The sequence below is a fragment of the Elephantulus edwardii genome, unplaced genomic scaffold, assembly GCF_000299155.1.
Source record: "Elephantulus edwardii isolate Elephantulus edwardi_28Jun2011 unplaced genomic scaffold, EleEdw1.0 scaffold00072, whole genome shotgun sequence".
Classification (NCBI taxonomy): Eukaryota; Metazoa; Chordata; class Mammalia; order Macroscelidea; family Macroscelididae; genus Elephantulus; species Elephantulus edwardii.
In genome coordinates, this window is record NW_006399822.1 from 6,387,069 (window position 1) to 6,402,057 (window position 14,989).

A 14,989-nucleotide genomic window follows, 5' to 3' on the forward strand; every position below is an offset into this window, starting at 1 on the left:
ATGTCCAGTCTTTCAGCTGTTAAATGTGTGAGAAAGCTGGAAAATGGACAAGGAAGAATGAACCAGAAATGATGCCTCTGGACTGTTGTGGTGGTGAAGAATCTGTGGTGAGGGATTGGGAATACACCGTGCAAGTCTGCCTTGGAGAAGAGCAGTCAGTGTTCCTTAGATGTTAGGATGGCAAGACTTCACGTCACGTCACGTCCTTGGGACATGTTATTAGGGGAGACCAGTCTCTGGAGAAGGACACCATGCTTGGTAAGCCAGAGGGGCAGATACACTGACAGAGTGGCCGCCACAGGGGTTCAGCCAGAGCGAGGACCACGAGGCTGGGAGAGGACTGGACTGTGTTCTTCTGTTGAACGTAAGGTCATGGTGACATGGAACCGAGCTGGTGACACTGACAGGAGTGGCCATGACATACTTAATCCTGCCAAGAGTTATTTGGAGGCTACCGAAATACCGAAAGGACAGATGTCTTCTCACTAAGATAATTCCGTTTTGTGTTATAAAAATACAGGGACATACATGCTAGAATTTATTACACAGTTAGGGTACAATTTTTTTTTTTTTTTTTTTTTTACATAGGGTACAATCTAACGGTACAGTCAAAAGGGAGCACACGAGGCAGGCAGGGGAGTTGAAACGTAAAAACAGTGAAGGGTGTTCAGAAGATCAGGAGGCGGGCAGCTGGAGCAACCGAAAGCAAAATGGTCAAGCCAGCATCAGGGGGTAGTCGTGGCCGCAGGCGGGGCTACTCACAGGGATTCTGGATGACGATCAGGAGGTATTCCTTATCTAAGGGAGAGATACAGGCACAGTTAACTCATCCTAAATGTTAAAACGGAATCGATGCTGGTTTCAGAGCACGCAGTGGGCCTTGTGTAGACCAGTGATTTTCAGACCTGCCTGCACCAGGTGCGGAACAAGCTGTCTTTTGTTGATGAGCACTTCTGGGGTAAGACAGGCTCTAGAGGAGTCAGGTGTGGGCCCGACTGAGGGGTGCTGGGGACTGTTTGGCACTGATGCTACGTAAACCCTTGCGTGCATTCTGTTCAGGTTCAGGAGCGGCTCTCTGAGTGCTGCCCTCTGGTAGACCAGGCAGGTGTGGGTTTAAGATCCTGCAGGCCTTCCATGCACATCTCTCTCCTTTCCACAGGCTTTGTCTCTCCAACAGGACCCCTTCCTCCCCCTCTCCAGAGGGAGTGTGTGCTCAGTGACTAGCAACCATGCCCCAACCCCCCGGATTTTCTGATTACTGGTAGTAAGTGCAGATGGGCAAAGCCCAGCTTGTTCAAAGCTCAAGTTCATGGCTGATTTCATGAGCTCTTTGTGTGGGAATTCTCCCATTTGAACATCTTCATTTTTCAAGTGGAGGACTACTGTGTTTCCTGGCATCTCTTACCATCTATACACCATCGTCTTTGAATCTACACTCAGATGCAGATGAGCAGAAAGATGCTTTGGAGGTTTGGCACGAAACGCCAGATTACCTGGAGCGACCATGATTTCGTGTTTCTTCGATCTGATCCTCAGGAAGGTCAGGTCGTTCTGAGGGTCAATGTCGCGGACGGTGCTCTTGGCCTTCATGGTCAGCTGGTGCAGCAGGCCTGCGTACTGGACTGTGCTCGAGTTGTCCAGGGTGGTTCGGATTGGGATGCCTGTCGGTAAGAGATAACAGTTTGGGGCCTTGTTTCTTTCTTTCTTTTTTTTGTCCTGATTATAAAGGTAATATGTACACAGTACACATATCAGAAAGTATCATTGCTCTGAAAGGCCTTGGTGGTACAGCGGTCAGAGCTTGGCTGCTAACGGGCAGGTCAGCAGTTCAAGCTGATCAAGGACATCATGGGAGGAAAAGCCTGACAATATGCTTCTGTAAAGACTGCAGCCTAGAAATCTACAGGGCGGCTCTCCTCCCTCCTAAAGGGCTGCTGTCAGTCAGAATTGACTCACAGGTACACACCAGTGTAACAGGATTACAGGGAGGAGTAAAAGAGTGATGGTATCATGTCCTGGGAACAAAATAGTATATTTCATTCCAGTCTTTGTTGATACACAGATTTTTTTTAAAAAATTACTTTCTACTAATTTATGAAATTCAAATACCTTGTTTTCAAGAAGAAATTCCTTCAATTTCTCCCACCCCCTCCATCAAATTGTACAAGCCCATGATTAGTCCCCCGTCCCCCTGCACATCCTCATCCCACTGCTTCCACCCTCTCCCACCCCTCTCGGATCCTATGCTCATTCTACAATAATGATTTTGTGCAATATTTATCCTTGTGGGACTGAGTTTGTTCAGTCAGCATAACGCTCTCCAGTCCCTCCCAAGTTAGGCAATAATTTACTGAATTATTGCTTCTGCGTGCTGTATAGTATTCCATTGATTTTTTTTTAAAGACAGGATCAAAGAAACAATATGTACATATTTGAGTATTTTTCTTCAGTGTGTACAAGCTTCCCTTGTGGATAAATATACTGGCATTATTATTAATATGTACTGCTGCGGAAATCCAGGTAACACAACATTTGCCAATTCGAGATCTTCTCTTGACAATTGAAGGGAATCAGCGTTATCTTTCAGGGCTGCTCATTTCATCTTTTTACAATAAGATTCTTCTCCTGTTGCTGGGCTGTTAGGCCATTGCTTATTACGTGTCTTGGAGTCGGAAATGGCTCATGGACGCTTAGGTGCAGGGTTTTCAGAATCAGTAAATTGCATCGCAGGAGAATGGCCATCTTTTTCCCTCTGAGCAGCTGGTGGATTTGAACTGCCTGCCTGTGGGTTGGCAGTGCAACTCCTTACCACTGAGTTATCAGAGTTGTTGTTGTAGTTGTGTACTGACCCACTCATAGTTGACCCTCCAGTGGATTTTCAGATGCAGTAAATCACACAGAAAGAGACTGTCCATCTTTCTCCCGTGGAGCAGCTGGTGGATTCGAACTGTGTACCTTCAGGATTGCAGGGCAGCTTCTCACCACTAGGCCACCAGAGTTCCCTAAGTTATTAGAAGAGCAGTTTGATTATTTTTTTTTTTAATGAGCTAATGGTATGATCAACATTTTCATGCATGATTCTTTCGGAAGTTGTTAATCAGATATATCATGATTAAATCCCCAAAGAGATTCCCTCTAGCCTCCTGTCTACAGTTTGGCTGCTTGGAAATGGCCAGTCTGTGACTTGGTCCTCGTGCCTTACCCTGAGGCCCGACCTGTAGAGGCATCTCCCTGCACATGCGAGAGGGGACTGGAGGGAGCTCACGATTCCGTCCTCACTTCTCAGACAGTATTATGCACGGCTTACATGTATATTAGAAAATAGGATAAGACAGAGATGTGGCGTGTGGACTGTGTTCACTCTGCGGTTAAACAGTATTAAGTTTGACGACTCTGTGCACTGTTGTTCCATTAGGCGAGGTTAAAGCAGAGCCTATTAATTTAGCCGGACAATTCCAGCCAGACAAATATGTAAGCATAATTCAGTTCCATTCAGATCCCTCTCTCTCCGTGCGGGTCACTCAGCACTTCCCACATCCGCTATGGAGTGGGCCACTGTGCTGGGTCTTTAACTTGTGCTGTGTCTAATCAGAGACAGCCTTCATATTTCTTCTGGGAACTCCCAGACAGCCAGGGAATTCCTGGGAATTTGATTTGCAAATGTGCATTTTAGTAAGACAGATGGAGATGAATTTGAGATTGTTGGTCAAACTCCTTGGGTGTCTTAATTAAGGCAGAGCATTATGAGCTGAATGGAGCCCTCGGTTTTCCCTCAGAGAATGTAACTGAAAACTGAACCCACTGTCAGGGTATCAGTCCTTTCCTGTGGGATGGAACTATCCGGTGGGGCTTCCACGGTTGAAGTCTTACAGAAGCAGATGCCTCATTGCTCCTCTGCAGGGGGGCTGGTGGATTTGAACCACCAATCTTCTGGTAGCAACTGAATGCCTTAACCACAGTATCACTAGGAATTCTGAATGTAACTCCAGAAAGTATTAGACAAGATAAACATCCACGAATAAGACAGTATTACAAAGCTAGGGTTTTACCACTCTTTGAGAAAAACACACCGAAAGCCTTTATTTTTATTTCAACAAATTAATACTTTCATTTTAAGGTAGTTGCCACCTCTCGTAGTTTAAAAAAATAACAAAGTAGTTGATTCCAACTTACGGATCTCAGAAGGTCAATTGTTATGGGAGGAGACTGCCCATCTTTCTCCAAGGAGCAGCTGGTGGATTTGAACCACTGACTTCTTGGTTAAAAGTAGTCCAGCATGTTAAGTGCCACACTGCCAGGACTCTAAATAGTACCAGGGAATTATGTTCAAAGAAGGGAGCCCTGGTGGCCTAGTCCGTAGACAGTCGCACTGCTAATTCAAAGGGTGCACATCTCCAGGGGTTCAAATCCACCAGCCACTCTGAGGGAAAAAAGTGGCCAGTCTCCTCTTGGACAGTGAAATCCAATGGAGGGTCGATGAGTCACCAGTGCAGTCAGTATATTTACAAGGGAAACATCAACGAGACAGGTTTTAAGCAGCAGTTCTTTTGGTGTTATTATTTGTTGGTCACTACCAGTATTGAGAATACCATGGACTGCTAGGAAAACAAACAGATTTGTCCTGGAAAGGGTTAAACCAGGTGGCTCCTTGGAGGCAAGGATTCTGAGGCTCGCCTAAACATACTTTGGACATGTGAGGAGAGACTGGTCCTTAGAGAGGGACATCATGCTTGGGAGGGTGGAGGGACAGCGCAGGAGAGGAAGGCCCTCTATGAGGTGGATTGATTCAGTGACTGGGATAATTGGGATGGGAGTGTCAGAGACGGTACGATTGGCACAGGACAGAGCGGAGTTTAGGGCTGTTGTACATAGGGTCGCTATGAGTCGCAAGAGACTCGACGGCACATAACAACAACAACAATCAGCCAAGATATTGAGCATACCATAGACTGCCAACAGAACAGGCAGGTCTATCCTAGAGAGGAGGAAACCAGGTTGCTCTGTGGAGACAAGGATTTTGAAGCCCCATCTCACATACTTTGGGCATGTTATCTGGAGGGCCCAGTGTTTGAGGAAGGACATCAAGCTTTGAAGGGTGGAGGGTCAGCACAGAAGAGGAAGACCCTAGATGAGATGGATTCACACAGTGACTGTGGCAGTGGGGTTAGGTGTGTCAGAGACAGTGAGGTTGGCTCAGGATACTGCCACGCTCAGAGCTATCGCTTATAGGGTAGTGAACTTGAGAGCCCATAACATCAACAACAACTTGAAAGGCAAGCTGAAATGACAGTGACTGTGGCAGTGGGGTCGAGTGTGTCAGCGATGGTGAAGTTGGTTCAGGATAGGGCAAGACTCAGGTGTTGTTCACAGGGTCGCTAGGGCACATAGCCACGTCAGCCCAGAGGGCAGTAGTTAAATCTTCACACCAGAGGAGCAGCTTGCGAAGGCTGGTATCTTTAACAAGCAGGATATTGAAATGCACAGCACTCAACCTTGAAGTCACTTTAAAAAAAAATCATCAGTCTGCATACAATAATTTGTTTGCACTGAGTTTCATTTACGTACAATGTGTTAGGGTTAGGGTGTTTTCTTTTTTCACTCCCCCCTCCACCCACCAATCTCTGACTTTGTGATTTCCACCTACCCATCCTTAGCTCCCCTGCCCTCCCCCTTCCCTCTTTGGATAGCCATACATCTCTTACTGTCTATCCTTTTGTTTTTACAATAATGGTGTTATGCAGTATTTGTCCTTAAGCACCGGAGTTAGTCCACTCAGCATAACACCCTCTAACTTCTACTTTTTTATTAATGATTTTCATTTGTCTCACGTGGTGACTACTTAATAAACCGACATTGCATAGGACCAAAGCAAGAAGTGCTGGCTGAATAAATGAGATAAAAATGTCGATGGCAAGAGTATGAATGAGATGCTCAGCGCTAGTTGGTGAGTCTCTTAATGAGCCAAGTTAATTAAGAATACAGCTAGTTTTTCTGAATCATGAGCACATACTTTGGAAACACTTGGAGTTTGTCATATCCACCACAGACACTTAAAAAAATTTTTTTACCAATCCACAAAGAGTTATCAAGCTTGTGCCTGGTACCATGTGACCTAATGTAGAAATTTTTTCTTAAGAATTTTAGTATATGGTTTAAAATTCACCCACTTCCTCTTCTCTGAGTCAACCACTGCTCCAGACACATTCTGAGTCTGTGCATGTTGTATTTGTTTGCTTTTCCTCCTTTTGTTTCAATAATATCAGTTGGTACTTTGTAACCTAATTTTTTTTTTCCAGTTTCACGTAATACATTTGGGAAATTTTCCCATTTAGCACCCAGAAAGCTAAGTCCCTCATTTTAATAATTGTATAACCATCTGCTGAACGCATGTGTTGTAATACATTAAACTGATATCTTTGCTCCTTAACGTGTTAAAAAGCAAGGACACTAGTTCAAAGACTAAGGTGCACCTGACCCATCTGAAAGCTGTATAGTGAATAAGGAAGAGGGAAGTACATGACTTTGAATTGTGGGCAAAGAGTATTGAAGAGATTGTCAAAAGAACACAATTGCCTTGGAGAAGTGCAATCAGGGTACTTAGAGGCAAGGAAGGTAAAACTTCATCTTACATACTTTGGGCGTGTTGTCAAGAGGGCCCAGTCCTTGGAAAAAGACATCATTCTGGGAAAGGTGGAGGGTAAGAAAAAGAGAAGACCGTCAACAAGATTGATTGACACAGTGACTGCAGCAAGGGGCTCGGGCAGGTTGGAGGTTGTGAGGTCGGTCCAGGACAGAGCAAGGTTCAGAGCCACTGTGAGAGGGGAGCTCTGAGCCCAAGGTGACTCAGCGGCACTCACCAACAACTCTACTAACCTCTTGTTGGTATTTCAGTTGTTTGCATCTCTGACTGCCATGTATAGGTGTGTCCTTGTGTGTGGTATCTCATGAGTGTGCCTATGGGATGTTCTCCTGAAGTGGGACTGCGAGGGCAGAGAACACATGTGCGTGGCAGAATCCGAGGCACCTTTACAGCAGTGTTTTAAAGCACAGCTCTTTATGATCCCAGTAAATGACTTGCCATGATTTCAGTTTGTCATCTTGAACTGTCCATTTATAGCTGGGTTGATAGATTGCACTTCAAAAATAAAATGAATTGGCTGCATGGCTGATAAAGTCTAATGAAATTCAAGTGATGGATGGTTACAAATGCTGAGAATATTTAAAATTAAGGGCCGAGAGAAATCAGGTTCCTATCTATCTATCTATCTATCTATCTATCTATCTATCTATCATCTCTCTATCATCTATCATCTGTCATCTGTCTATCTCTCTATTATCATCTCTATTTATCATCTCTATCTATCTATCATCTATTATCTATCTATCTATCTATCTACTTTTTCTGTCTGTCTGTCCATCATCTATCTGTCTATCCTCTATCTATCTATCTATCTATCTATCTATCTATCTATCTATCTATCTATCTATCTATCTATCTATCTATCTATCTGTTAGATGCCTCCGAGTTGAATACAGCTCACAGTAACCCTGTGAACAACAGATCTGAACCCTGTCCATATTGAAGATGAGTATTGACTAGACAGCAGTGGATTGCATGGTGTAACTTTGCCTTCAGAAACTGGAGATGATTTAAGGCACTTAAAGAAAAAGATCAAAGACGGTAGCCTTCAATATGGATTAATCATAATATTAAGAAAACAAAAATCCTCATCACTTGGCCAATAGGCAACATCATGATAGAAGATGAGAAGACCGTCAATGATTTCATCTTACTTCTATCCCTAATGAACACCTTTAGTACCAGCAGTCAGGAGACTAGGAGGTATATAGCAGTTGGCAAGTCTACTGACAGGAACTTCTCCAAAGCTATTTCAGAAGTGGATTCCACTCCTGCTTCCAAGCTTGTTTTAATCAGGAAGCTCCACCACACACTGTCTACCACGGGTGAACATTATCACATTTGACACATCAGTGCCACAGTGTTCAGCATCACAGCAACCACGAGTTACCTCTGTGCAGCAAATGGACAGACCAGTGCTGTACCACTTAGAAGAATGTTTGACCGAAACAGTTAAAACCAGTCCTGAGGGCTGCAGATTAAAATAACCACCTTTGGCTTGGTACCGTCACTTTCTATCCACTAGGCCAACAGAGCTCTCTCGTTGTTGTTGTTATTAAGTGCCATAGATGACTCATGGTGACCCTATGAACCAAAGACCCGAACAATCTATATATTTCATAATTGAAAAATGTAGTGGCCCTTCTTGTACTGTAGCCAGTGAGGTTATCCAACGAATGATACTAAAATGAATCCTCACAGATTTTCATGAGCTATTGTTCATAGGGTCGCTATCAACAACACAACAACATGGCAAAGGGGTAATTTCACATAAAATGAAGACTCGATACCTTTTATAATGTTTTAAAAAAATACATGGCCCATAATCAGACTGTCCCTGTCGTCAACACAGTAATTTTATTGGCATATTTTAAATGTTGGTAGACAGTTTACCAAAGTTGTTTTAAAAAACTAGCTAATGAGAAGTGTTCCTTTGAAAGAAATATATTTTTAGACATGTCTTATTCATGTCTGTATCCTTAGCTCTTAGCAAAGTGCTTGGCATATGGTAGCTAATCAACAGACACTTGAATATAATAGCTAAATGGTAAGAGAGAGCTCTGGTGGGCTAGCGGTAAGAACCTGCACTGCAACCTCAATGGCACAGGGTTCAAATTCACCAGCTGCTCCTTGGGAGAAGGATGGGAAGTCTCCTCCCTTGCAATTTACTGCCTCTGAATACCCACTGGAGGGTCAGCTATGAGTTAGTTATGACTCGAAAGCCCAAACCACCACTAACAGTAACAGAGTGTAAGGTGTACAGCATATCCTTTTGCTTTTAAATTCCGAGATGTTTGTCTCAAGGCTCGACATAGCTGGTTCTCGGTGAAGCTCTGCTTGTCACAGGCAGGTGTGATGTACTCACCTTCTGCATTGACAACCATCGTTCCAATCACCCCTTTATGGCTCTGAATCCTCTTTAGGGTTTCTTCTACCTCCGTCTAAAAGGATAAAGAAGGTGACTAAGCAAAAGACTCTTGTAGTGACTCTAAACCCCAAAAGAAGGATTTTTAAAAAGATATGCCCTCCCCTGACTCCCTGGACACCTTTGAACGTTTTGGGAATAAACTTTTGAAGTGATCAGATTCTACATATGAGGCCATCTCAGACCCCCTGCATACAGCCTTGAGGAGCTCTTGGCTTGAACCCTCCTTACAAGGCTTTTTGTTTCCTTCCTGCGTCCCTCCCATTTCAGTTTTCCATGAAGTTCTGCTTCGTACCGAATAGAAGTCTGTTCCACATCTTCATTCTTGTTATTAGATTCTGTCGACATGCATATGATTCATTGTGGCCCTAGAAAGAACAGACTTCAACCCTGTGCCATCCTAAAAATACTGACACACTTGAGCCCACTGCTGCTGTAACTGCATCAATCTACCTGTTTGAGGGTCTTCCTCTCCTTCATGGTCCCTCCACCTTCCCAAGTATCATGTCCCTCTCCAAGGAATAGCCTCTCCTAGAAATGCGCAAGGTATGTGAGATGAAGCTTTATCATCTTTGCCTCCAAGGAGCACTCTGGCTGCACCTTCTCCAAGACAGATCTTTTTGTTCTTTTGACTTTCCATCGGATATTCAGTATCCTTTCCAGCACCACAACTCAGAGGTATCACTTCTGCTGCTGCTATCCTTAGTCACTGTCCAGCTTTGCATAGCAAGTGACTGAAAAGACCATGGCGTGAATCAGGTGCACCTTAGTCTTCAAACTGACATTGTTCCTCAGTAATTTGGAGAGATCCCTGTCTGCAGACTTTCCCTATGCCATATGTCTCCTGGTGATCTGACTGCTGGTACCAAGTGTGTTAACTGTGAATCCAAGGAAGATGAATTAATTGACAGGTTCAATCTTTCCTTAACTATCATGATGTAGCCTGTAAGTCCAGTGGAAAGAGTTTTGTTTTCTTGATGTTGATCTTCTGCAGCAAGTACTTGAAGTCCTCTTCATATTGTATCATCTGCCTAATGAAGGTTATTGAGGAGACTTGCTCCAATCCCAGTGCCACATTCTTCTTTACAGACTCCAGGTCCTCAAACAATTTGCTCATCATACAGATTGTGTAGGTATGGAGAAATGATTCAACCCTGACACACACCTTTCTTAATTTTAAACCATGTATTGTTCCCTTGCCCTGTCTACACAGTAGCCTCTTGTTCCAGGATTGCACATGAGCACCGTTAAGTATCCTGGGATCCCCATTCTTCCCAATGGTAGGCATAATTTGTTATGATCCACCAGGTAAATGCTTTTATATGTCAAGAAAGCACAGACAGACACTCTTCTGGTAGTCTTTCCTTTCAGCCAGGATCCATCTGACATCAGCAGTGATATCCCACGTGCCATGGCTTCTTTTAAATCCAGCTTCAACGTCTCATATAACAAAATTATATTATCAAATCTTTATGAAATAAGGCAAAGGAGCAATTTCATTGGGGGGGGGGAGGAAATGTCTGAGTTGCAGTGCCAAGACATGAAGTGTGAATCCACCAGCCGCTTCCTAGGATAAAGAAGGGCATTCTCGTCCTATGCCATTTATACCTGAGAACCTGCTGGGAGATCAGCTGTGGGTTGATGCCGGTTCAGTGGCACAGCAATAGCAAAGGTCTGTACCCTTCATGATGTTTAGACAAAACCAAACTGTTCCCTTTTGTTCATAGATGGTCTTTGTGGACCCACATGGCAACTTACTTTCTCGGTTACAATTATTTACTATTTAGAAAGTACCAATGTAAGCACTCTCTGTATATCCTTTCACAGGAAATCTTAATAGCAGTCCTAAATGCTACCCAACTGGGAGTCTGGATGATAAATCTGCAGGTAGATATTCTATGGAAACAAATCTGTCGCTTGAGTCTCAGGGCAAGTTCAACCCATGAACTTTTACTAGAAGTCCAGAGCCTGCAGTTTGCCCTTCAAGTGAAAAATGAATGTGACCGGATAGTAGCTGCATTAAGGGCCTGAGAGTGTTAGAAAGTTTGCCCTTGGTATCATCAAAGTCTGGGGGTGGGGTGGGGTGGATGGGAAAGTATCAACTTTCTCATCATTCACCTTACTCTCTTGCTTGGAAAATCCTAGGCCATTTTATGCACCAACTCCGGTCTGCTTCTCATTCTCGCAAACACGAATCTAAGATGTAGTCATTGTACATGGGCTTACCCATTTATTATTCTTTCTGTAATCTTCTATAAGAAAATGTCTACAGTTCCTTTCAACCCCTGACTTCTTTCCCCCCCAGCAAAGCCCTGACTGCTTTTCCCTTTCCTCCCTGCTCTATTTTTCATGACTCCTGTGTTTTCACAATAGTCTTTGTCTCCATTCCCACCCCCTTTCATTTCCCTTTTATTTCTCTTTGTTCTCTCCTTCAAACTTTCCCTACTTTCAAATTTCCCATTTCTCCGCCTTTCCTTCTTACATCCACTTCCCGACCCACCAGCCTTCCTCATTTCCCCGTTATTTCCCTTCATTCTCTCCCACCATCTTCTCCTTCTCTTCTCTTCCTGCCTCTCCCTTTTTCCATCTCTTCCTTCGCTCTCAGATTTCTCTCCACGTTATCTTCCCTTCTCAAATTTTCCTCTTTCTGAAAATCTCTCATCCTTGTCAAGATCTCGCATCCCTCATCTCTCTTGTCTGTCTTTCGTCCTCCTCTTCCCCAGCACCCGCCCCTACACGCTCGCTCGCACAGTCTCCCCTCAGGATCGCCATCCCCTAGGAAGCTTCGCCTAGCTGACCATCTCCCCATCATGTAGACATCTTCCCGATCCACGCCGCCCCGTCTCTTCTCCCGTCCGTCCGCACCCCTAAAGGTCAGATTGCAGGCCGAGACCCCGTATTTACCATGGTGCTGGCGGTGCGACCCCGACGATCAACTCAGCGCCCCTGCTGTCAGTGCGTCAACAAAGCTTCCAGCGGTTGCTAGGAGACGGGAGGAGGCGCCCTGCCGGAAGCGCGGCCTGCGCCTGCGCACTGGCTCCTGGGCCCTGAGCACGCGCGCGGCCGCGGCCGACCTTCCCGGCCGCCGTAGGTGTGCTGGTGGCGCTGGGCGGACAGCGACGAGGCCACGGGCGCCTATCCGAGGGTTTGTGGGTTCGTTTCTGCGCGCTTGGGTGTCAGGCCCACATAGCTCATGCCCTAGACGGTGATGGAGCCTCGCCACGTGCCGTCTCTGGGGCTTGTCATTGCTGTTTAAAAGCGGAAACCCTTCCTGTGAACGAAACCTAGACCCCCAGTTCAGCATCTCGGGAAGCGCCACGATGAAAAGTCCAAGTCCTTCTCCGAGGCGGGAACCACGTGCCCTTTATACTCACGTTTGCACCGAGTTTATGCTCCGCGCGGAGTTGGGGAATTGTAGGGCTCAGAGGGGGTGTATGTGATTGGGTGCATTTCTCATTTGCTGAGAGTTGCTGTTGGCTGGGCATTCCTGCAGAGCTGGTTCCTTGCAGCAGGCAAGACGCCTGAGAAAGTTCCAGAAGGAGTTACCTGGTCTCAGGAGTGGTCGGTGGGTCATCCACTGTCTTGTCCAGCGTGTCAGTGTAAGAGTCCTCTTTGACAGTCCCTGGGTGATGCATGTGGTTCAGCTCCTGACTCTTGGGCAGGGCTCCTGTGCCTTTGATCTTTGAGAATAGACCTGGCCCTTTGACATAGGTCTTGGAGAATAGCCTTCCTTGGCTCCTTGGCTCTTTTCTGGCTTTTTAGCGCATCTTAATAGCACTTGCCTGCGAAGTGCTAGTAGAGGAGTGAGGATGTGCAGGGGAAGGGGGGGATTGATCAGTTTGTACAATTTGGTGGGGCTACGGTGAGGAAAACGGAAAGAATTTGATCTTAAAATCAACGTATTCAAGGGAGCCCTGGTAGCCTAGTGGCAAGAAGTTTCACTGCAATCCCAGAGGTACGAGGCTTGAATCCACCAGATGCTCTGCTAGAGAAGGAGGGGCAATCTCTTCTTGTACCTGTCAGATCCGATTTGACGGTACACACACAAAATAATAAAATGTTAAAAAAATAAATGTATTAGAAACTTGTAAATAAACTAGTAGAAAATTAAGGGAGAAAAAAACATGTTGCAGCATCATATATGATGCTGAGACCCAAACGAAACTCATTACTGTGGAGTTGGAACCAGTTTATTACTGACACTCCAGCAGGTTTTGCTCCAGAGGAGATGGCCAGTGTATCTCCTTGGAGCTGCTGGTGGATTCGAATGTACAGAGAGGAACCACTTTGACAGCTGCCCACCCACTCTCCCCTAGAGCTCGGTGCTGTAGGGCTTAAACTGAAAAGGAAAGGGTCAGTTGCCATGAAGTCACAGTTCGGATTCAGAGCAATCGCGTTTGAGATCCGTGCAGCAGAACTCCCCGTGAACCTGGGTTCTTTGGGAGGTGAGCCTCTCCATGAAGTGTGATCTTTGGGAAGAATCCCTCTCTTTGAGGTGTGATTTTTGGGGAATATGCCTCTCCATGAGGTGTGATCTTTGGGAAACAGTTTGCCATCCCCTCCTTCTGAAGCACTTCTGGATGACTTACAACTCCCAGCAGTTTGTAGTGGATCACTTAACTGTTGTATAAATGCAATCAGATGCACTGTCTAGTTGATTCCAAGTCCTGATGACCTTCCATTGGGTTTCTGAGGCTGGCAGTCTTAACAGGAAGAAACAGCCTCGTTTTTCTCCCGTGGAGCTGCTCATGGGTTTAAGTTGCTAAACTTTTGGTCAGCAGCCCACTACTTAACCTCCTACACCAACTGTTAGATAAAACCAAGCCCACTGCCGTGGAGTCACTTCTGTCTCATAGTGACCCTGCATTAGGTTTCCAACGCTGTGAAGCTTATAGGAGGAGACGGCTTATGTTTTCCCTGCGTAAAGCAGATGGTGGATTTGAACCACTGACCTTTTTGTTAGCAGCATGATACATGATAGAGCAAACCACCAGAGCTCCTTAATGGTTATATACTATACATAAGTTTCCTTTTCCCACTTGGTAAAGAGTTGTTCTGCCAACCCAAAGGCAGGCTGTTCAAATCCACCATCTGTTCCATGGAGGAGAGATGGGCAGTCTCCTGTTTGATGTAAAAATCTCTGAAAACCTGCTAGAGAGAGTTAGCTGTTAGTTAATTCCAACTTAAGGGTACATAACAACAAACTGTCTACACTGCCTTACATCGAAAACTCACCATCTTCTTACTAGTCTTGACTAGATTGAGTTGGAGGAGATCTGGCGACCTAGGCAGTTCTGGAGAGAGTCATGCTGGTGGCCTAAAGGCCTCACCTGTCTGGATATTATTGCAGTCCACCAGGAACTCTGAGGAACACGGGTGGACAGTCTCCTCCTGTGCAGTTTACAGCCTCAGAAGCCCAGTGGAGGTTCAGCGGTGGGTGTATTCCTGTGAGATGGCTGTGAGTGAAGATTTTTGGATTTGTATTTGCCAGTGCTTTTGTTTAGCTCACTTGGGTCTTTATTTGTCAACAGCTATGAAGTGCTGAACACCTTAGCAGATGACCCTTCTGGAGGTTCAGTTGCCAGAGAAGAGCATTCTGCTGAGCGTTGAAAGAGCTGATGGAGGAAACAAGTTCAAGATGATAAGGAATGGTCAGAAGTGATTTGACCTTTAGGAGGCCGTTGACAGTGCCCTAGTGGCCTCCGAGGGAGAGGTGGAAGATTGTATACCGTTCAGCAGGGAAGTGTTAGGTTGGGGGTGTGCCTTGACTTGGATTTTGAAGAGGACACACATTGGTTGTTAAACATATGTTGTAAATTGAGATTGCATATCTGTAGGGACCGTGGTCTAATGGCCTCAGTAAAACCGATTCAGTTTGTGCTTTCATTTCCAGAAAGAAGTCTTACAGGAAACAAGGCTTTTTT

At 45.2% G+C, this 14,989-nt stretch overlaps 1 protein-coding gene across 1 annotated transcript; it reads right to left on the minus strand.

Moving 5' to 3' along the window:
• Nucleotides 1-754: 754 nt before the first annotated feature.
• DYNLRB2 (dynein, light chain, roadblock-type 2) lies at nucleotides 755-12,700 on the minus strand. Its single transcript, XM_006888888.1, has 5 exons — nucleotides 12,612-12,700; nucleotides 12,074-12,170; nucleotides 9,006-9,081; nucleotides 1,494-1,661; nucleotides 755-798 (listed from the first exon to the last, which is right to left on the minus strand). Exons 1-5 carry the CDS (start codon nucleotides 12,698-12,700, stop codon nucleotides 755-757), a joined length of 474 nt encoding a protein of 157 aa, XP_006888950.1.
• Between the last annotated feature and the right edge of the window lie 2,289 nt (nucleotides 12,701-14,989).

What these genes read in the sequence shown, in the direction of transcription:
- DYNLRB2 (XM_006888888.1), bottom strand. Translation starts at nt 12,700, where the DNA reads ATGCATCACCCAGGGACTGTCAAAGAGGACTCTTACACTGACACGCTG. An exon ending in CCGACCACTCCTGAGACCAG is followed by an intron (nt 12,171 to 12,611) that starts GTAACTCCTTCT and finishes CTGTCCGCCCAG; the next exon opens with CGCCACCAGCACACCTACGG. An exon ending in GATGGTTGTCAATGCAGAAG is followed by an intron (nt 1,662 to 9,005) that starts GTGAGTACATCA and finishes TCTTACCGACAG; the next exon opens with GCATCCCAATCCGAACCACC.